Consider the following 22,774-nt stretch of genomic DNA (forward strand, 5'->3'; position numbering starts at 1 on the left):
AGAGACTCCTGGTTAAAGATTTGAGCCCTTGATCTTGTGGGAGGATCTGACAGAGGGCTTGGGAAACTGGGGGCTCGTCCCGCACCTCCAGCCCATCCAGGCACAGAAGGAAGCTACTTCTGAGGTCTAGACACAGCTCCTCAACTGTGTGATCTTGGGTGGATTGTTTCCTGGTTCTGTGCCTCAGTCTCCCCATTTGTCAAAGGTATTGGTGGAAAGAATGGACCGTAGCTAACTTTTCCCTTGACTTTTTAAAGAGTTTATTCTTCCTTGGATTTCTGCTTTCTCAGCATTCATGACCTCAAGTTCTCCCACCAGCCCTGGGGAAGGAGAGCATGGGTGATGCTCCCATTCTGCTGATGGGTTCACAAAGGCCAAAGAGGACAATGTGTCCCAGGGGACATTGATGGTTTAGAGTGAAGGCTTGGGGCATTGTTTGCTATCTCTGACCTGAAGCCCCTCCCCCCTTTCTGTACCCCTCTCTTGGGCTCAGAAGGAGAGAGGGGGGTCCTGGCTTGGCTATTTCTGGGCTCAACTGGCCCTCAGCCCAGGCAGGGACTCTGGGCCCCCCGCCCAGAGTGGAGCTCAATGCTGCCCCTTGTCTGCCCACCCCCAGAAACCAAGGACACGGCCCAGTGCCCGGTCTTGGCAGAACCTCCACCCGGCTCCCAGCTGCAGGGGAACATGGCAGGGCAGGTAGGGCTAGAGCCAGCCAGAGGCAGCTGCTGGAAGTTGGGGGATGAGGTAGGGGCCTCCCAAGGAGTCCTTGATTTGTTCTTAACCTTGGCTTTGGGGCTGGTGTAAAATGAGCATCAGGTGAAGCTGCTTATGCTTTCAAGTCTCAGGCTTCCCTGGGAACTCAGGGAGCTCAGCTCCCCAAAGGGGAGGCACTCTGTCCTGCTGGGCTCAGCCTCCACGTGTGGGTGTGGGAGCTTGAGGCACCCTGGTGGAATTGGGTTGAAGCCCTGTGCCCCAGATCCAAAGCACATCCAGGCCCCTGGGCTAGAAAGCAGGCCAGAGGACTAGAACTCAAGCAGCAAGCCAAAAATCTCCACTCTCCCTCCCCTTTCCTTTAGAAATGCTCCCCCCACCCCCAGAAGTCTCAGTTGAGGAGATGACCTCCTGTCCTCCCCCCTCTGAGTACACAACCGGAGGGAATGGATTGAAATAGCAACTGCAGCAGCAGGGATTTAGGGCAGACCAGAAAGAAACCCTCACTTAGTGCCGAGCCCCTTGGGGTCCCCAGCATCCTAGGATCAGGGCCCAGATAGTCTAGAGCCTGGCTCTTCAGATTTTTTTTTTAAGTAAAATCTTACACTCATGCAATCTTCAAAATTCTAGGTTCTAGGAAGGAATGCTCAGGGTGGGTGGGCTGAGGCCCCAGACCCCTGTCTACCCCCTTCAATAACAGATTCCTATATCTGGTCCCTGTAGATTCTGGTTTAGGAGGTTTGGGGGAGGGCTCATAATCTGTACTTTATCAAGTCCCTCCTGTGACAGGACCAGGCAAGTATAGGCAGTCTGGGTCTCACTTAAATCCTTGTTGCTATGCTTGCAACCTGTTCTGGTGTAGCCCTGTAGGCTGACCAGTAACTCTCCTTCAGCCTCCCCTGAACCGTTAGGACCCCTTCTCAGAGGAGCCTGGGGGTGTTGGGGGATGCTGAGGCCTGAAGAAGGGAGGAAAGTGTGCCTGGGTGGCTCCGTCGGTTAAGTATCAGACTGTTGATCGCAGCTCAGGTCTTGATCTCAGGGTCATGAGTTCAAGCCCCTCATTGGGCTCAGTGCTGGGCATGAAGCCTATTGAAAATAAAGACAAGCTTCCATCTCAACTACCTGGGGAAGGTGGTACCTGGGTGGCTCAGTCAGTTGAGTGTCCAACTTTGGCTCAGTTCATGATCTCGAAGTTGATGTGTTTGAGCTCCACATTGGGCTCTGTGCTGACAGTTCAGAACCTGGAACCTGTTTCAGATTCTATGTCTCCCTGTCTCGCTACCCCTCCCCCCTTCTCTTCACACATAAATAAACATTAAAAAAATTAAAGAAAGCAAGAAAGAAAAGAAGGAAAGAAAGAAAAGAAAGAAAGAAGGAGGGAAGTTGTTTGGAGGGGCTGGTCTGTATCCCTGGTAACAAAGATCATGGGTGGGGTGGGGTGGAGTGATGCAGAAATAGACTGGGTGGGGCCAGAGGCAGAGGGGTAGTTGGGGGGGAGCCAGAACACAGCCCATTGCATCTGCCCTCTCATCTGCATTTGATTGAGCAGAATCCTCTGAGAAATTGGGCTGGTTTTGATCATTTTAAAAAGGGGGCAGGGAAAGGGGCATCTGGGTGGCTCAGTAGGTTAAACGTCCAACTTCAGCTCAGGTCATGATCTTGCGGTTTGTGGGTTCAAGCCCCGCATTGTGCTCTGTGGTGACAGCTCAGAGTCTGGAGCCTGTTTTGGATTCTGTGTCTCCGTCTCTCTATACCCCTCCCCTACTCATGCTCTATTTCTCTCTCTCTCTCTCTCTCAAAAATAAATAAACATTAAAAAACCGTTTTAAGAAAGGGGGCAGAGTTAGAGATGAAATGGTGAAATGGGTCTCCTCATTTTAAGAGGAGTTACAGACCCAAAGCAGGGCAGATAGAAGTGAGGCTGGCCTGGGTGGGGCAGTGAGGAGACCCCTATCTGGACCCACATAGATCACACAGTGAGTTAGGCAGAACAGGGCCAAGGCCTCCTTCTGGTACTCTCCCCAGAATGCCCCACAGCAGCCTCCTCTTGAGTCCCTTCTCAAGGCTGGGCGAGCTCTGGGGGGCTGGATGTGGAGGGGACCCCAGGCCTCTGCCTCCAATCTCTTCGCACAGCCAGGGTTTTGGGCACTGAGCAACCAAGGCAGGCTCTTTCTAGGCAAGGGTCCTGGGTGGCTCCTCACCCACCCAGCACCCTGGACAGCGCCTCATGCTGGTCCTCAGGTTGGTTTCTCTGGGTTGATGTCTGGTTCTGATACAGCTGCACTTCTGTTGACTTCCTTGCCTCCTCTCTTAACTCTCCCTCGAAAGGCAGCCCCAGTTCAGTTTCCTCCGTTCACCACAGATTCACTCTTGTCTGCCTCCTGGAGTCAGGATAAGAACGTGGAAGGAAGCGAGGGGGCTGGCTGGTGTTAGCCTGGAGTTCCATCTACATCACGCACCAGCAAGAAAGGAAGGGGGTTTCCAGAGATCCTGGACCTTTACTTCGTTCCTCTAACCTGGATCTTGCTCAGAGAGTTTTGGTGGGTGCTGGTGGGCACAACAGAGACCTCTAAGAGGTAACAGGGGAGGCAGGACTGTGGCATACAAGATGGCTGAGGGCAGGGGAGAGGTGAGTGGGGCTGGCCTGAGGAGGCCACAGCCTGAACCCATACTCCAGCTAGGAGGTCCTGAGAAGATCATCTCAGCCATCTTCTTGTCCCCAGGCAGGCTACTTGGCACTGGTTTTGCTGGGCTTTAGACCCCTCAGCACCTGCCCTATTTGACTCACTTTTTCATCTCTCCATTTGCCTCCAGGTCTAGTGGAGTTCCAGGAGCAGCCAGCACAAGGTGGGAGTAGTGGCTGCCATGGACAAGGACAAGCTTCCATCTCAACTACCTGGGGAAGGTGGTGCTGCCTGGGACCCCAGCTTGGAGCGTGAGGAAGAACCAGGGGTCCAGAATGGAACGGCACAGAGTCAGGACCTGAACAGCAGCTACAGTAGCCCAGGGCATGAGATAAGGGGCGCTCTGGTGGACACTGAGGAGCACACACAGGGCCCGAACATGGCCCTCCGTGGCCTCAGCCTTGGTCTTTCCCTCACCAATGGCCTAGTCCTGGGGCCAGACTCAAACATTCTGGAAGATTCTTCAGAGTCCAGGCCCTGGAGGGCTGGTGGGCTGGCAGAGGGGGACGATGCTTCCAGGAATCTATGTCTGGACACTGAGGACCCTCAGCTGGGGTAAGTTGGTGTCTTGGGTTGGGGACTTACTACATTTGGCCACTCCAGTGCTCTGTGGCCTGGGCCTAGTCACTTAGCCTCTCCGGTGTTTGTTTTTCTGCTCCATAAAATGGGAATTGCATGTCCCTGTTTTGCCCAGCTTCTGGGTGTTTTGGAAGGCTGGAACCATTCAATTTTAAAGGCTAGCAGGCCTTTCGTGCTCCCTACTCACAGTCCCCCAAGCCATCGTGGGCTCTTTCTATGTGGGGTTGGAGGGCCACACTCCTTCCATCCCAGACTGTGCGGTAGAGTTCCAAAATGCTTTGATGTGGAAGGTCATCTGGTCCAGCCCTCTGCTTCCTGGAGTTGAAGATCTCCCAACTGACTTCAGAAGAGTAGGCCTCGTGGTTCAGTCCCTGCCAGCTACCCCACCCCCCACTTGAGTCCCATCCAGAGGTTCTACCAAGAATCTCACTTGAGTCCTACTAACTGGAGTTACACCCCATTTCTATTATCTTCAGCAGGAGGCAGAGAGACCTACGTGTCTTGGAGGTACTAGCTGGACAAGGAGGGTGGGGATGGGACAGGGGAATGTCCTGAGAAAAGAAAGTCTATAGAAGTCTTAGTGTGCACAGCCGCGGGCCCTGGCCTGGACGAGCCAGTGTGCATGGGTGGCATGCCTAGTGGTCTGGCCTCTGCATTGGTGTGTGCAAAGGAATGTGTGAACACGCAGATATGCATGGGTCTATGTGGTCGTGTGTTTGTGTATGGGGGGTTTAGTGTGCCTGGCCTGTGCATCTGTGGGCACCTGAGTCTGCATGTGTCAGGGCTGAGTGTGGCTAGCTCCGTGGATAGGAATGTGAGTACGTGGGGTTGGGTGCCTGTGTGTACCAAGTATGCCATGGCCGTGAGTGTTTCCAACAGACAGGTCCTAGGATGGCCACCTGGCTGGCTGTGGCGTGCAGGCAGGGGTCTGGGGCTTCTTGGAGCATATGGCTTGTGTTTAGGTGGCATATTTATTTGGGATAACTGAAATTGGAGGCAGATGGAAGTTTGGAGATTGGGCTAATAGTCTTCGGGCCTCTGTCAGAATCACCTCTCAGGTCTGCTCAGGTGCGTGAGAAGGTGGGAGATAGTGGGATGGGGGAGACCATTCATGGCTCTGACAATGAGATGAGGGCCCCCCCTGTGCCCAAGGGCAAGAGTCTATACTATATCTCTGGGACCTAGCACAGGCTTGGCAAAAGTGTCTCCACTGGGCAGATTTTGAGTGTCTGCTCTGGTGATGAGGGCAGTGACTCTTTTCTTTGTCCCTTCTTCCTGGAGTTCAGTAGAGGCAACCATACCAGTGCACTGTCAGACTTCCTGCCATCTTTTAGATTTCCAACCTCCTCGCCACTTCCTTCTCGAGCAAGAGAAGGCTTAATGAGACTGTGGTCTTGGGGCCTGTTGGAACTGGGGCAGGGGAAAGCTGGCTGTGACTCCAGCTTGTTCTCTCTCAGGTCAGTATGCTTCTCCAGGGAACACACTAGGACCACATCTTAGACCTGGGGTCTAAGGAGGCATTTGAGGGGGAGGGGGCACCTCCCAGTCCACCTACAGTTTGGTGTCTCCCAGGCAGCATGTGCTGGGGGAGAAGCAGGGTGTAGTCGATCCTCAAGGGCAGAGAGGGGTGTGCTTCTTTGCAAATGGTAGGCCTCAATTTATCTGAAATGGGCCACCTCAGCCTGCTTCTTCCTTTGTCTGTGTCTTTTCCTCTCCTTGTCTCTGTGTTTCTGTCTATTTTTGTCTCTCTTACTCTGTTTGTCATGCTTTGTTCCTCTTTTCTCAGACTATTTGTCTCTCTTATTTCTTTTTCTCTCTCTTTTATCTTTGTCTCTCTTTTGTCTCATCTCTCTTGGCCTCACTCTTTTTCAGTCTTTCCTCTTCCTTCCCTGTCTTCTCTACTTACCTGTGCATCTTCCCAGTAGATAAGAATTTTCCCAGGATGCCTCAGTTTATCTCTGTGTGATGCTCTATTCTAGGTGCTGGGGATACGTCAGTGAATAGAACCTACAAAAATTCCTGCTATCATGGAGCGTATGATCTAGTAGGGAGATAGATAATAAATCATAAAAATAATAATTATATAGTATGTAGGAAGGGGGTAAGAGCTTTGGAAAACAATGAAGTAGGAAAAAGGGGTAAGGTGTTTGGGGGCAGGTCTCAGTTATAAATAGGGTACTCAGGGCAGATCTCATTGAGAAGGGGACAGGGACGGAGGGCTTCAGCTTGAGGGAAGAGCACCGTGGGCAGGGAATAGCCAGTGAAGAGGCCTCTTCCAGGGACGGGACAGGGCCCTACAATGGCTTAGGCAGCATGTTAAGCCATGGGGCTGAGTAACATTTGTTTGGTCACCCAGTGCACCATTCATCAGGGTTAGTAAGCACGTACCATGTGCTGGGTGTTCCTTGGCTTTGTGGGGGGTGGGACTGGAGAACAGATGGTAAAAAGGGGAACAAACAATACATCAGATATGCTGATGGGGGCTGGGAGGAAGTGATGAGATAACCTGAGGATGGAGAATAAAGAGAGGGGCCAGTGTGGGGGGTGGTGTGGACCTGCCTTCCTCAGTCTCCCTGAGGAGGTAACATTAAGGCAAGGCTTGAGAGCTGTAATGCAGTCAGCCAAGCTGAGAACCTTTGAGCAAAATTTTGACCCAGAGTTACTCTAGTTGTGGTAGGGGGATGCCATGTGCTCTGGAAACCTGGAGGCAGCAGCCCCTGTGCCGCCGCGGAGGAAGAGGCCTCCCACTCATTCATTCAGACAAGTGATGCCTACTATAAGCCAGGCCCAGGGCGGACACTGGGTGGGACCATGCCTGTCCTTTTCACTGCTGCACGCCCATACCCAGCCCAGGACCTGGCACCTAGTGCTCAGTAAGTATTGGCTGAAAGAACAAACAGGACGCAATCCATGCCTGCTCCTGTCCCCAGGGAGTTCCCAGACACTAATTGGCGCAGTCCTAGCACCTGTAACGGGGGACACCATAGGAGGATGGTGACTGGTCCTTGCATCCCACAGGCCGGGTGGCCCCGGAGAGCCAGATGTGCGGGATGGCTTCAGTGCCACGTTTGAGAAGATTGTGGAGTCTGAGCTACTGCGGGGCACCCAGTACAGCAGCCTCGACTCCCTGGATGTGCTGAGCCTCACGGACGAGAGTGACAGCTGCGTCAGCTTCGAGGCCCCCCTGACACCCCTCATCCAGCAGCGGGCCCGTGATAGCCCTGAGCCCGGGGCTGGCTTAGGCATTGGGGACATGGGGCCTGAGGGGGACATGGGAGCAGCTGGTGGTGATGGGGAGCTGGGCAGCCCCCTGCGGCGCTCCATCTCCAGCAGCCGATCAGAGAACGTCCTGAGCCGCCTGTCTCTAACCACTGTGCCCAATGGCTTCCATGAAGATGGACCCCAGGGTCCAGGTGGGGATGAGGAGGAGGAGGAGGAGGACACAGACAAGTTGCTGAACTCAGCCAGGTGAGGCAGCGCCTAGGCTGGGAACTGGGAGAACCATTGAGCAGATGGGGAAACTGAGACCCAGAGGAGGCAAAGCAAGTTAGGGCAACCCAGTGCACCTGGAGAGAACAAGGCCTCTCCGAGGTCATTGTGTCCTTCCTCTGCACCCAGACTTCCCATCCTGGTTCTGAGGTTCCATGCTGCTCGTCCAGGCCTTTCTAGCCTTGGTGGGGCCAGGGAGGTATGCTGTGGGTTGTGTGGCTTCTAGTTATCTTACTGAGGGGCTCTTCTAAATGACTTGATTCCTCCTGATGCAGTGGAGCTTCTTTCCCTGTTCTGGCTCCTGTGTGGGTTTTCCGAGGCCTGGGGAGACCTTCCAGCCTCTGCCCAGGGCTTCTGACCCTGGGCTTCTGATCCCCTTCTCTCCCATCCCCTCCTTCCCTGTGCAGTGACCCCAGCTTAAAGGATGGCTTTTCAGACTCGGACTCAGAGCTGAGCAGCTCAGAGGGGCTGGAGCCTGGCAGCGCAGACCCGCTGGCCAATGGGTGCCAGGGGGTCAGTGAAGCTGCTCGCCGGCTGGCCCGCCGCCTCTACCACCTTGAGGGCTTCCAGCGCTGTGACGTCGCCCGGCAGCTAGGCAAGAAGTGAGTCTGTCTCTCATAGCACCCCCCACCCCCCAGGAAAATCCAAGGACTTTTTCAGCCTGAAGGGGGATGTGGGTGACCACTGTCAGGGGTATCTGGTGCTTGAGGGGCTCCCAGTAGTCCCCAGGAGCTCCTCCTCCTGCCACTGTCCTCATTCCTGGCCTTGCCCTAAATCTGTTTCCTTTCTGGGCTGCCTGGGTGAAGGCCCGTGCTCTGGGCGGTGGGAGGAGGTGGTGGCAGGGCGGTCCCTCGGGGCTGGGGAGTGCGATGTGGCGTGTGGTTATGGGACCATGATGACGATAGTGAGAACACAGTAGTGGGGTGGGGCCAGGGAGAGGAGAACCTGGGTCTGGACTGGGACTGCCTGCGACCCAGGAGTTGGGAAGGGGTTCCTGGCCCTCATTAAGCCCTACTCTCAGTCTTTTAGGACTGGCTAAGGGGACGGAAGCTGCCAAAGCACGAGCCTTGGTCTTGAGACTGTGGAAAGGGGACTAGCCAGATGGGAGTCCTGAGCCACGTGATGCCGGGGCGGGGGGGGGATGGGGGGGAAGTAGCCGGGGACCCTGAGACTGAGGGAATCAGTGGGGGCATCCTGAGCATGTCTGACCATCACATGGCCACCTGCCTTTGTCCTTCCTCCAGAGGGCCTCCCATACCCACATTAAGGCTCTGAGATGAGCTGAGGCAGTTATAGCCCCTGAGGCAGAGGGGACATTCAGACCCTAGACCTTAAGTCAGAACTGACTGAAAGCTTAGGTCACAGGGAGGCGTTGAGGGCAGCTCCACTTGGGATCCTTCCCTAGCTTCTCTCCCTCCTTCCTCCTCTACCCTCTCAGCCTTCACATTGCTGGGCTTGCCTCTTAGCACCGCCCCAGACATCACAGCAGGACTTCAAAGCCCCACCTCTCGCCCTGGGCTGTAACCCCCACCCCCAACCTAAGAAGGCCCTCCAGGAGCCCTGGTTGTGGTTGATCTGCGTCCTCCCATCCTTCTGACCACTCTGCTACAAGAATTTCCATCAGCATTTAACTGCTTAACTGCGCTTGTCTTTCCCATCTAAAAACAGAAATTCTTCCTCAAATGCACTTCTTCTCCCAGCCTCTTCACAGCCAGAATTCTGGGGTTTTCTGCTCTGCGTGGCCTCAATCCCCTCCTCAACTCCACATTCAGTTCTGGGGGGCAGGTTTCTTCCCCACCCAATGCCTGCAGCAGCTCATCTAGGCCAAGACCATTAGTGGCCTCATTAGTGGCCTTTGTCTTTGAATCTAGTGGCTGCTATGAGGCCCCAACTTACCTGGCTCAATGTCACAGACACACCCCTTTCTTTCTTTTTATTTAATTAAATTTTTATTATGCAAATTTCAACCATATAGAAAACCAGAGAAAATAATATATTAAACCTCCTTATGGGGGCACCTGGGTGTCTCAATTGGTTAAGTTTCCACCTCTTGATTTTGGCTCAGGTCATGATCCAGCCCCACACTGAGTTCCGTATTGGGCTCTGGGCTCTGTGCTGACAGTGTGGAGCCTGCTTGGGATACTCTTCCTCCCTCTCTCTCTCTGCCCTTCTCCTGCTCTTACTCTCTCTCTCTCAAAATAAATAAATAAACATTACCTGCCCCCCTCCCAAACCTCCATATACCCATTACTCAGCTTCAAAGTTAACAATATTCACCTAGCACTACCTTCCCCCACCGCCCCCCATCTCCACCATTTGCTATACTATTTTAAGGCATAGTTTAGGAACTCTATCATTTGATCCATAAATACTTTAGTATATGTCTCTAACTGATTTTTATTTTATTTATTTATTTATTTAAACATTTATTTATTTTGAAAGTGTGAGCGGGGAAGGGGCAGAGATCCCGTGATCCCATGCTCATGATCCCATGAGATCATGACTAGAGCAGAAATGAAGAATCAGACAGGGGCGTCTGGGTGGCTCAGTAGGTTAAGCGTCCGACTTTGGCTCAGGTCAGGATCTCATGGTTTGTGAGTTAGAGCCCTGTATCTGACAGCTCAGAGCCTGGAGCCTGTTTCGGATTCTGTGCCCTTGCTGCGTGTGCACTCTCTGTCTCTCTCAAAAATAAATAAACATGGAGAAAAAAAAGAATCAGACAGTTAACCAACTGAGGCACCCAGGCAATCCTAACTGATAAGGATTTTTAAATATAATCATAATTCCATTATAATTTTTAACAAAACTACCCCAAATTCCATAGAATCTCTAACATTTAGTCTCAGTTTAATTTTCTGTCTCAGAAATGCTTCTTATATCAGGATGCAAGCAAGGTCCACACATTACATTTGGCCAGTAGATCTCTTGAAACTCCCTCTCTCTCTTTTTTCCTTCTATTAAGTGTCTTAAACAATAGTCTGCCAGGCTGCTTCCTTTTTCTTAAGGCCATGTATCTGTCAAAGAAACAGTCGTGTGTCCAGAAGAATGTTCCACGATTTGGATTTGGTGTCCTCATGGAGTTGCCTCATGCTTTCCCTATCTCCTCAGTCCCTATTCTCCTGTAAATGGGAGGGAGGGCTCAGGGCTTGGGTAGATTTAGGTGGAAATTTGGTCTCTTTTCTGACCAGTTCATCACTTCGGTCTCTTCGAAACGCTCTTGTCCTCCCGGATGCTATATCCCTGATTCTCTGGCTGCTGTTTCTCAGTCTCCTCCACTGGCTCCCTTTCTCTTCTCAGTAGGCCTGTACCCTTCAGAGGGGCTTCCTCTGATCTCCATCCTTCGTCTGCACCCTCCTCTTGCATGGGCTTATCCTCTTCTTCCAAGTCATTAACCGGCTCACAGCTCTCACGTGGGTACATCCAGCTCTACCTGTTGTCTACCTCTGGACACCTTGCCTCAGGGCCACCTCCAGTGTCATGCCCCACACCATTCCATCTCCTGTGGATTCTTCCTCCGAAAACTCTTTCCTCCCTTACCCTCCATTTTCATTTCACCCCTCCAGGACAGCCACGGAGCCCCCAGGGGTCTCCACTCATCAGGTGGTGTTCCACACACGGGTCTGACCATCTCACTCCTCCCCTCCCTGCTTTATACTCTTCCGGATCACTGCCCCATCCTTCCCTTGCCCCTGAGGCCCTGCTCCCTACCTCATCTCTGGCTGCCATGTTCTTGCTGCCTGACTCTGGCCACATGGCCCAACTGATAGCTTCTGAGACATGTTGTGCAGTTTCCTCTGCTGGGGACACTTTGCGTCATCCTTCCCCCTACTCCCTTCACCTGACTGGCTCTTACTTTCCAGAGACAGAACCTCCTTTCTGAAGCCTTCCTAATGCCCCACCCCAAGGATGATCTATCATAGTCCAACTTGCCAGCGGGCGTGGGAGGGGAGACAGCCTAGGGAAGGGCAGGTCAGGTAGGTGGGTCAGGGTACCCCAGGGCCCACTGCCCGTGTACCTCCTGTTATTTGCTGTGCCCTACTTCTAAAGGATACCTCATGCTCTCCTGACAGCAACGAGTTCAGCAGGCTGGTGGCCGGGGAGTATCTCAGTTTCTTCGACTTCTCGGGCCTGACTCTGGACCGAGCGCTCAGGTCAGTAGGGTTGGGATGGGGCGGTATCTACAGGGCTACAGGCCACATGTCTGGATTCTCATGCCAGCTCTATCCTAAACTTGCTGTGCATCCCCGGGCAAGTCTCTTGACCCCTCTGGGAAGGCTGTGGTGAAGGGGTCATGAGCACATCAAAAATCCAACAACTCAGTAAGTGCCTGCTATGTGGTGGGCGGAGGATATGAAGGTGGGAATGTGGTCACAGAGTTTTAAGAGAGGAAAGGGCAAAAGGCTTGCCTATATCGACTTCCTGTTTGCCAGAGGCAGTAGATCTTTATACTCCCTACTGACATCATCCTAACCACATTTTGTAGGGTAGGGTTATCTTTGCCATTTACAAATGAAGAACCAGCTGACAGGTAAAGTGATCGCCCCCCCCCCCCCCCCCCCCCCCCCCCCCCCCCGTCACTGAGGGAGGAGATGGCAAAAATGGGATTTCATCACAGGTCCTATTGGCCTTTGGACACAGAGAGTAGCCTTCAGGAGGGTCAGGTGCAGGCCTCGAAGGGGGTAGAGGTGGATGGAGTGCAGCCCAGTGTCAAGCAGTCTCTGGTGGCAGGGCCCACAGGGAATCACCAAGCTGCAGCCCTAGGGGCAGGGGACAGCGGTCTCTGAGCTAAGTGGTCCCTGAATGTTAGATCTTCTCAGGATGTCTCAGACATCTCTTACACTTAAAAAAATGTATTTTCCATTCTTTTTTCTCTTCTTCACTTGGGATATTTTCTCTTGATCTGCTTTTAGTTCATTTACCCTTTTTTCTATGTGTAATATGCTGTTGAACCCATTTATTGAGTTTTCACTTTTTAAAAAAATTTTTAATGTTTTATTTATGTTTGAGAGAGAGAGAGACAGCGTGAGCAGGGGAGGGTCAGAAAGAGAGAGAGAGATACAGAATCTGAAGACAGGCTCCAGGCTCCGAGCTAGCTGTCAGCACAGAGCCCGACGCAGGGCTCGAACCCACGAACCATGAGATCATGCCCTGAGCCGAAGTCGGACGCTTAACCGACTGAGCCACCCAGGTGCCCCGAGTTTTTACTTTTTAATGTTTATTTAATTTTGAGAGAGAGAGAGAGAGCCTGCATGCGCGAGCGGAGGAGGGGCAGAGAGAGAGGGAGACATGGAATCCAAGGCAGGCTCCAGGCTCTGAGCTGCCTGTCAGCACAGAGCCGGATGCGAGGCTCGAACCCATGAACCGTGAGATCATGACCTGAGCCAAAGTCAGACGCCCAACCAACTGAGCCACCCAGGCGCCTCTCCCGAGTTTTTACTTTTAATTATTATATTTTTCACTTGTAGAATTTTCATTTTGTTATTTTTAAATTTTTAAAAAATATTTTATTTTTACATCATCTCTGTACCCAACATGGGGCTCAAACTCAATCTCGAGATCAGGAGTTGCATGCTCATCTGACTGAGCCAGCCAGGTGCCCCTCCCCAGTTTTAAAGAAATAGATTCTAATTCTCTGGGGGAATTTATTCTCATCTTTTCACTCATTTTCTCGACCTTTCCCTCTCTTTTTGAACATATATATATTACAATATTTTAAAAAATGTTTATTTTTACAAGAGAGAGAGAGTGTTCAAGCAGGAGGAGGAGCAGAAAGAGAGGGGGACAGAGGATCCAAAGTGGGCTCTGTGCTGACAGCAGAGAGCCCAATGTGGGGCTCAAACTCATGGCTGCTATATCATGACCTGAGCTGAAATCAAGAGTCAGATCCTTAACTGACTGAGCCACTCAGGCACCCCTGAACATATATATACATGTGTTCATATTTAAAATATGAGCATAGGGGCGCCTGGGTGGCTCAGTCGGTTAAGCATCCGACTTCGGCTCAGGTCATGATCTCATGGTTCGTGGGTTCGAGCCCCGCATCGGGCTCTGTGCCGACAGCTCAGAGCCTGGAGCCTGCTTCAGATTCTGTATCTCCCTCTCTCTCTGCCCCTCCCCTGCTCACTCTGTCTCTGTCTCTCTTTCTCTCTCAGAAATAAATAAAACATTAAAAAAATTAAAAAAAATAAAATATGAACATATTTAAAACATATATATGTATATATTATACATATATATTTACATATATTTTAAATATAAATTTATATATTTAAATATATATTATACATATATATTTACAACATATATATGTATATATATGTTCATATTTAAAAATGTTTTTAAATTTATGTTTATTTATTTTTGGGAGAGAGAGAGTGCAAGCGAGTAGGGAAGGGGCAAAGAGAGAGGGAGACACAGAATCTGAAGCAGGCTTCAGGCTCTGAGCTGTTAGCACAGACCCCAATGCAGAGCTTGAAGTCACAGACCATGAAATCATGACCTGAGCCGAAGTCAGACACCCAACTGACTGAGCCACCCAGGCGTCCCTATATGTATGTATGTGTGTGTGTGTATACATATGTACATATGTGTGTGTATAAACATACGTGTGTGTGTATATGTATACATATTATGTACATTTTAAATATTTATTATTTTGAGAGAGAGAGAAGAGTGCTCTTGCAAGGGGGGAGGAGCAGAAAGAGAGGGAGAGAGAATCCCAAGCAGGCCTCGCGCTGCAAGTGCAGAGCCTGATGTGGGGCTCGATCCCATAAACTGTGAACTCATGACCTGAGCGGAAATCAAGAGTTGGTCACTTAACCAATTGAGCCACCCAGGTGCTCCTCTTTTTGAACATATTAATCATTGTTATTTCAAATCCTTGTCTGCTCTCATAATATCTGTATTGTTGGAATCAACTGTATCTGGGTTTTTTTTGTGTCTTTTTTTTCTCTAGATTTTCCATCCATATATCCTGTCTCTCTGCATGTTCAATAGTTTTTTTTTTTTTTTTTTCATTAGGTGCTGTGCATTTTGTATGGAATTCTAGTGGCTCTAGATTATTATATATTCCTCCCACAAGGGTTTACCTTTTCCTTTGATAAGCAGTTAGAGGAGGGCAGGGGGTGTAGTCTTAATCCAACCAGGGCTGAGCTGAGGAGAGGCTACACCACAGTTTGGTAAACTCAGGGTTCCCCCTTTTCCACTGGAAGCCTAGTGTGTTCACTGGGGTCTCTTCCTTTGGTGGGTCCTGAATCCTAATTGCATTCCCTCTATGTGGCCAGAGTGTCATAAAAACCCCAATCCCTCTACTTCGCAGAGGCTTTCTGCTTAGCTTCTTAGCATCTTGCCCCTCCCATCTTCAGAATTTGGCCATTGTCTCTATGGGAACAGTGGTTATGTGTTCACAGCCCCTCAGGTCTCCAGGTTTGTGTCTTCAGCTCTCTGAAGCCACCAAGTGTTCTGGGTCTTGCCTTTACGCATAATCAGCATTGGCCCCAAGGAAAAAGCAGCCATAGTCCAACTCCTCACCTCAGCTCTCTTCTCTCCGAATTCTGGCCTTGTGGTTTTTGTGGCATCAGGGGCTTCCTGGTAGATTGAGAGAGATGCATTCTGTCTGGCTTATCTCAGGTTCTCAGTGCAAGTGTCGGTCTGCTGCAAGGTGCGTTATCCTGAGCGGAGTCTGAAGTTTGCATTGGGATGAGGAAGGTTCTTAGGAGAAGGTGTTCAGTGGGGTCAGATCAGAGGCGTGGGTGCTCAGCTGGAGAACCTTGTCTGCCAGCCTGGTAGATTTAGGCTCTACTGCACAGGCACTAGAGAGCCACAGAACGTGCTGGGTGTAAATCAGTGTTTTGAGAGGTGGTGGCCTTTGATCCGGAGGCATGCAGGCTTCTGAAGAGGGTCCGGTGGGAGAGGACAGTTGTTAGGTGGGCAATGGGACTTGAGGAAAGGTTGGCGTGAGGGGCCATCTGGAGGATTGACTAGAGCGATTGGTGTTGCCAAAGTGCAGTGGGAAGTGTGAACAGTGGTAAGGCTGACCCTAGGGGCCTCCTGAGAGTTTGGTGGCAGCCATGTTGAGTTGTGGCTTGTTGAGGACCCCTGGAGAAGGGGTATTTGGACTGACAAGTAGGAGCTGGATGGATGGATTGTAGGTAGGACAAATCAAGGCTGGGATGGGGGATGGATTCTAAAAAGTCTGAGTGTGGGGCGCCTGGGTGGCTTAGTCGGTTAAGCATCTGACTTTCGCTTAGGTCATGATCTCGCAGTTCGTGGGTTCGAGCCCCGCGTCGGGCTCTGTGCTGACTGCCAGCTCGGAGCCTGGAGCCTGTTTCAGTTTGTGACTCCCTCTCTCTCTGACCCTCCCCTGCTCACGCTGTCTCTCTCTCTCTCTCCTAGAAATAAAAAAAATAAAAAATAAATAAATAAAATAAATAAAAAGTCTGAGTGGAGTGTGGTTAGAGGGGGTGGGCAGAGTGGGGTGCCATGGGGTGGGAAAGAGAACAGGGTACAGGAGAGACCAGGACAAGGAAGGGGAGTACTAGATGGCAGATAGAGTGGTTTTTTTTTTTAATGTTTATTTAATTTGAGAGGGGTGGGGAGGGGCAGAGAGAGGAGAGAATCCCAAGCAGACTCCATGCTGTTAGCACAGAGCCTGATGCTGGGGCTTGATTTCACCAATCCTGAGATCATGACCTGAGCCCAAATCTAGAATCAGCCGCTCAACTGACTGAGCTACCCAGACGCCCCCATAGTGTTTTTGTCTGGCAGTTGCTGACTGATTTGGATTGAAGTAGAGCATGGTCTACAGGTTTGGATGCCTTGGGAGGCCTCAGAGAGTAAGGGCTGGCCAAGGTGGACTCACAGGTCTCAGGGTGCTTTAGGAGCAGCAGGAGGACAGAGCATAAAGCAGAATGGACTTTCCAGGAAGCAAATGAACAATGGCAAAGTTAGGAATGAACTAGTCTCATGAACCCTGGACAGGTAGAGGCTCAAGTTTACTCAGCTTTCAGTTTTCCTTCCTAAGAAGAGATGTGCCTTGGCCCCATTTCCCAGTCCCTCTGGTTTTGCTGTCAACTCTCAGGGGCCCCTGAGAGCCAGTGACTTTTGAAGTGGGCTGGGAGAGGGGTTCAGAGCTGCCCAGTAAAGGAGCCAAAGTTCTTCCAGACGGCTTCAGCCCACCTAGAGGCATGGGACAGTGAATGGGCCTGTCCTGTCTAGGGTGTGCATATGGTGTGGGAGGTGGGTGGAGGTGAGGTTGGAGGGGCAGGAGAAAGAGGTGGGATGATCAAGAAGGCCAGAACATGAGAAGCTTGGGTGTTATCCTGAGTGCTCTGGAGAGCCAGTGACAGGTTTTAAGGAGGGGCGAGTCTCGACTGCATGTGTGTTTAGGAAGGTCGTTTGGTATCTGCAGGGAAGATGTATCAGGGAGGTGCAGGGGTGCACCTGTCTGGAGGCTGCTGTGGGTCCCTGGGGCATATGATGAGGGCAGAGGAGGAGGAGGATTTGAGATCAGAGGTAAAGAACAAGCCGCTGGGACTTGGTGAGAGCTCAGGCTTGGGGTGGGGGAAGAGTGAGGGAGGACAGGGCGGGGCCTGGGGCTCAGCTGGTGGCTCAGAGGAGCAGAAACGACTGAAGCCTGAAGCGGAGCAGTCTGAGAGCAGGTGTGGTTAATCCAGGCCCCGCCATAGAGGAGGGACAGAGGGCTGGGCATTTATCCTGAAGAAGAGCTGATGGTAGCCCTGAGGTGCTCATCTGCCTTTGTTCTTCATAATCTGTCCCCTGCCTACTTTGTGGAGGGCACTGAGGGCTGAAATTCTAAATGTCCTTAGCCTCCACACTCCAGAGGCTGTCCTGGGGGCCAGGATGTCCCCTTTGGCCCCGATGCTGAGGCCCTGGAGTCCTGGCCTGCTCTGGCAGGTTTATGTGGTGTGTGTGTGAGGGGGGGGATTCCTACTTTAGACTGATTCAGGGACTCTAGGAGTTTCTCTTCAGCATCCTTGAATTCCCTTCCAGAACCTTCCTGAAGGCCTTCCCGCTGATGGGTGAGACGCAGGAGCGTGAGCGGGTCCTTACACACTTCTCCCGCCGGTACTGCCAGTGCAACCCGGATGACAGCACCTCGGAAGGTATGGCCATCTGCCCACCTGCCGCCCTTGCTGGGCCCTGGCTTCCTCCTACCCTTGGTCTGCGTGCCACCTCTGTCCTGCTCAGTGCACATTGAATGATGGCATATGGAATGGGGTCTGCTTGCTGGACAAGAGACCTTCCAAATGTCTTGCCCACTGTCATTCTCTTTGCCTGGAAGTCCTCGATCCTAGATTCATTCTTTTAGTTTTTCATTCTGCCTGTTCCCCGTGGCAGTGGTGATTCTCGGTGTGGTGGGAGTCCCAGTGTGGAGGTCGGCTTGGGGCCCTCTTAGCGGCAGCATTTTCCTGTGGATGGACTTGAGTCCCGGGAACTGGGGGACTAGGCCAGTTATTGGAGGAGACACAGGCCGTGGCAGGGACATAGATGACCCATAGCCACTCCTGGGTCTGAGTGTCAAGATAAGTTTGGTCAAAGGAGGCAGGAGTCTGGCCTAAGGCAGGCCCAGGCTGCTCAGGTCCCCTGTGAGGAAGGGGTTGGCCCTGACCTGGGGCAGGCAAGTGACTGGTGTTGTGGTGCAGGGTAGAGCAGGAAGCATCACATAGCTTCTGGGCCCTGAGGTGCATTTGGCTGGTGGCTGGCCTCCTCCTGTCTCCAAGGCCTTCAGGTTGGCTCTGTCAGGAGACGGGTGGGGGGCTGGGTTTGGAGAAATGGGTCCTTACACTGAAGGTGCCACCATCTCTTATTTAGATGGGATCCACACGCTCACCTGTGCTCTGATGCTGCTCAACACGGACCTGCACGGACATGTGAGTCGGGGAGGCGGGAAAGGGGCATGTGCTCGCACTGACACACCCCTGCACTGTCCTGGGGCTTGCTCTTTCTCCCATCCTCCTTCCTGATACCTGCTTGCTGGCCATGGTTCTTTAAGCATACCTGAGAGTTGAACAACTTGGCTTCTAGACTTGGCTCTGCATTAGTTTATCCACCTGAGATCTGCGTGGATGCCTTGCCCCCAAGCAGAGAGTACAGCTGAGGCGCAGGGGAATTAGGGTTTGCTAAATAAGATGTCCCCTCCCCCCCCCAAGCTGTGTTGGCTCCAGGTATTGCTAAAAGAGCCAGTGTTCTTCCTGCCGCAGTCCGGTCTGGCAAGTCTGGATGTGGCCCTGCTGAAGTGTCTCGCCCCAGGCAGCCCCCTCTGTCAAATGGTAGGTTGCCCTCAAGAGGTGTTCTCATCACCCCCACCCACCACCAGGCAGATAGTGAAGTGACAGGTGGGTGCCCCAGGCTGTGAGGCTGTGCCTTCATCGCCCTGGGCTTTCTGTGTTGCTTATGGCTCAATAACTCCTTCTTCTTTCCTCCATCGGCTCCGGGGACCCCCCTCTTTGGTCTCTCTTGCCCTCCTTCAGGTGGTAAGTGTAGCTGGTGGTGTGCATGCCCTGTGAGCCTAGACCCCCCATCTCCATGTTCCCCCTTCTGTGTCCCCCATCACCTCATCTGGCCCTACCAATCACTGCCCTGTCATCGCTCACCCAGGGGTGGTCAGAGACTCTCTGTTGGGTTGGAGATATTTCATTGACTCATGAGGACAGCAGGCCAACAAGTCTGGTTCTGGAGTTAACCAGGAAAGTTCAGGGCATATAGGGTGGAAGAAAGAGCCAGGACAGACCTAGCTTCAGATCCTGCTCTTGCTTCCAAGTGGAGGCTCTGTGACGCTGGGCAAGACATTTTGGTGGGTGCATCTGTGCATTTAAGATTCTGCATCTGTGAGGTGGGAATAATGATTTCCTGACAAGAGTCCTGGGGAGGACCCAGAGACTTACTATGCACAACACCAAGTGTCAGGGTTGGGCACCTAGTGAGGATTTTATTGTGAATAACATCATTATATAAGAACAATAGGACTCATTATTGGTATTAAGATTTAAATGATGGAGAGCCCCCAAGGCTGTAGATCCCTGGAGGGACAAGAGTGTGAAGACCAAAGCTTGATGCAGCCTGAGCGGGAGGTGGGTACACTGGGGCACCTGACCAGGAAGGGTGCCCACCTTGGTGACCTCGACATAAAGAGTAGTCATGTGACACCTTCCTTTATGTCTGTCCGGGTTGACAGCCTGCTTGTGGAACAGGGAAGACTGTGCATTCCCTGGGAATGTCTCCAGAACTAACACCCATTAACTGGCTAATGTTCCCCCAAGACTGCTGACTCTGTATGGAGAGCAGATATTGCTACTGTACCTCAAAAAGAGCATTAAACACACCCCTCCTCTCCTCATCCCCATGGTTGCGCCCGAGGGCCTTCTTAGGACCCAGTTACTGCTTTGCCGAGTCGTGGATGCCCTGCTCCATGGTTAAGAACTGCAGTAGCCGCTTAGGTCAGGGATACTCCTGCGGTTGGTGGGCCATAGCCGCCCAGCGCCCCACATCAGTACCCACAGCCAAAGAGGACCAGCAACACCTTCCCAGAGCAGAAGTGGGTGGGGGCAGGATTGCGGTTTCTGGAGCCAACAGACATTGAGGATCCTGTCTTTCTCTCTTGAGGCAGTATTGCAAAAGCATCAGGAGAAAGTGTTCTGGGTCAGAGTCCCCAATATTTCCCCACAGACAGCTGTGTGGCCTGGGGCAAGTTATCTCACTAAACCTCCTATTCACCTTCATAAAGTTCCTGTGAGGCTTAAGGGGACAGCACTTGCCCCAGGGCACAGTTAGGGTGAGCTCTCTTCAAAGGCTCCCAATTGAAGCAGCTTCCCCTGCTTTGTGCTCCCCTTGACCCCCCCTCTTCCCCCCCCCACCCGCCCGCCCCCTCACTCTTCTGCTCTTTGGAGACTGAATGCTGGAGACTGAGAGGTGGCTGGCTGTGGGGATCTCAGGAACATGGGGCCTGCTAGGGCCCCCAGACGCAGTTCTGATCAGAGAAGGAGGCAGTGAAGGAGCTGGCGGAGGGGTAGGTGCATGTTCTTCAGGTGGACAGTTTTAGTAGCTGTTTCATGTGGACTTGAAGAGAAAGTCCATTCTGCAGTTGTTAGTTGAAATGTTCTGTATGTAGATAAGGTCAAGTCTTCTCATTGTGTTGTGCACATCTTACATATTCTTTTGTCTTTTTTTTTTTATCGTGGTTAAATACACATAATAAACCATCTTAACCATTTTAAAGCACACAATTCAGTGGAATTAAGTATATGCAAATGGTGTGCTATCATTGCCACTCTGTACTTCCAGAACTTTCTCATCACCCCGAACTAGGGTTGTAATGTTACAGGGTTCCTGTGCCTGTTAGCATTCACTCTCCAGTCTCTCCTCCTTCCAGCCCCTGGCAACCACTAATTTGCTTTTTACATCTATGCATTTGCTTATTCTGCGTATTTAATATGAATTCATTCATACAATCTATGGCTTTTTGTGTTTGGCTTCTTTCACTTAGCGTATGTCTCCCAGATTCCTCCATGTTACAGCTCGTATCAATATTTCATTCATTTTTATGACCAGATAATATTCCACTGCACGGATATGCCACATTTTGTGTATCCATTTATCTGTTGATGGATATTTGGGTTGTTTCCTCCTTCCGGGTCATGAGTGTGAATCATACTGCTGTGAATATTTGTGTACAGTTTTGTTTGTTTGTTTGAACACCTGTTTTCAATTCCTAGGAGTAGACTAGCTAGATCACATGGCTAACTTTCTGAGGATCTGTGAAAATGTTTTCCAGAGTGGCTGAACTGTTTTAAATTCTTGCCAGTTCATGAGGATTTCAGTTTTTCCACACATCCTCTTTAGTGCTTCCTTCTTTTTTAATGGTAGCCATCCTGGTGGATATGAAGTGCTATCTCATTGTGGTTTTGGTCTGCATTTCCCTACTGACTAATGATGTTGAACATGTTTTCATGTTTTTGTTAGCCATTTGTAGATCTTCTTTGGAGAGATGCCTATTTGAGTACTTTGCCCATTTTTTGGATTAAAAAAAATTAACAGTTACAGTAAAAAAATGTTTAATTGTGGTAAAAGATGCATAACACTAAAACTACCTTCTTATATAGTGTAGGTCAGTAGCGTCAAGTATATTCACATTGTTGTGCAAGTAATCTCCAGAACTTCTTCATCTTCCCAAACTGAAATTCTATACGTATTCAACAACTATTCCTCAACATCCCCCTCCACCTTGCCGCTTGCAGCTACCATTCTCCTTTATGTTTCTGTGAATTTGACTACTCCAGATTCCTCATACAAGTGGAATCATACAGAATTTATATTTTTGTGACTGATTAATGCCACGTAGCATAATGTCCTAACGATTCATCCATGTAATGACATGTGACAGAATTTCTTTCCTTTTTAAGGCTAAATACATACATATGTATGTATCCCATTTTGTGTATCCTTTCATCTGCTGATGGACACTTGGATTGCTTCCACCTTTTTGTTTTTTTGTGAATAATACTGCTATGGATATATGGATGTGCAAATATTTCTTTGAGACCCTGCTTGAAATTCTGTTGGGTATATACCCAGAAGTGGAATTGCTGGGTCATATGGTAATATTATTGTTCTCTTCCGAAACAGCCATACTGTTTCCCATAGTGACTGAACCACTTTACATTCTCACCAGCAGGCCACAAATTTTCTAATTTTTCCACATCCTTGCCGACACTTATTTTCTGTGTTTTGCTAGTAGTCATCCTTTTTTTTTTTTTTTTTAAATGTTTATTTATTTTTGAGAGAGAGACAGACTGACAGACAGAGACAGAGACGGACAAAGCATGAGCAGGGAAAAGGCAGAGAGGGACACACACACAGAATCCAAAGCAGGCTCCAGGCTCTGAGCTGTCAGCGCAGAGCCTGATGTGGGGCTCAAACCCATGAACCATGAGATCATGACCTGAACCGAAGTCTGACACTTAACTGACTGAGCCATCCAGCTGCCCCCATAGTAGCCATTCTAATGACTATGGAGTTATATCATCTCATTGTGGTTTTGATTTACATTTCCCTAGTGATTAGTGATGTTGAGCGTCTTTTCATATACGTATTGATGATTTATGTATCTTAGGAGAATCGTCTCTTTACATCCTTTCCTCATTTTTAATTGCATAGTTGGTGTTTTTGTTGTTGAGTTTACATACTCTGGATACTGTATCCTTTTTTAAATATAATTTATTGTCAAATTGGATACTGTATCCTTATCAGATATATGGTTAGCAAAAATATTTCTTATTCTGTGGGTTGTCTTT

The 22,774-nt window shown here is 50.6% G+C and overlaps 1 protein-coding gene across 1 annotated transcript in view; it reads left to right on the forward strand.

Moving 5' to 3' along the window:
• The window catches only part of PSD2 (pleckstrin and Sec7 domain containing 2), a 57,419-nt gene that overhangs the window by 17,120 nt on the left and 17,525 nt on the right, over positions 1-22,774 (forward strand). The window contains exons 3-8 of the mRNA XM_039252708.1: positions 3,526-3,950; positions 6,993-7,442; positions 7,871-8,065; positions 11,534-11,614; positions 17,475-17,587; positions 18,297-18,355. Coding sequence (XP_039108639.1) covers positions 3,577-3,950; positions 6,993-7,442; positions 7,871-8,065; positions 11,534-11,614; positions 17,475-17,587; positions 18,297-18,355 — 1,272 coding nt within the window. The 5' untranslated portion in view covers positions 3,526-3,576. The remainder of the gene's footprint in view (positions 1-3,525; positions 3,951-6,992; positions 7,443-7,870; positions 8,066-11,533; positions 11,615-17,474; positions 17,588-18,296; positions 18,356-22,774) is intronic.

The sequence above is a fragment of the Hyaena hyaena genome, unplaced genomic scaffold (genome assembly GCF_003009895.1).
Source record: "Hyaena hyaena isolate Hyena2069 unplaced genomic scaffold, ASM300989v1 scaffold_426, whole genome shotgun sequence".
NCBI classification, from domain to species: Eukaryota; Metazoa; Chordata; class Mammalia; order Carnivora; family Hyaenidae; genus Hyaena; species Hyaena hyaena.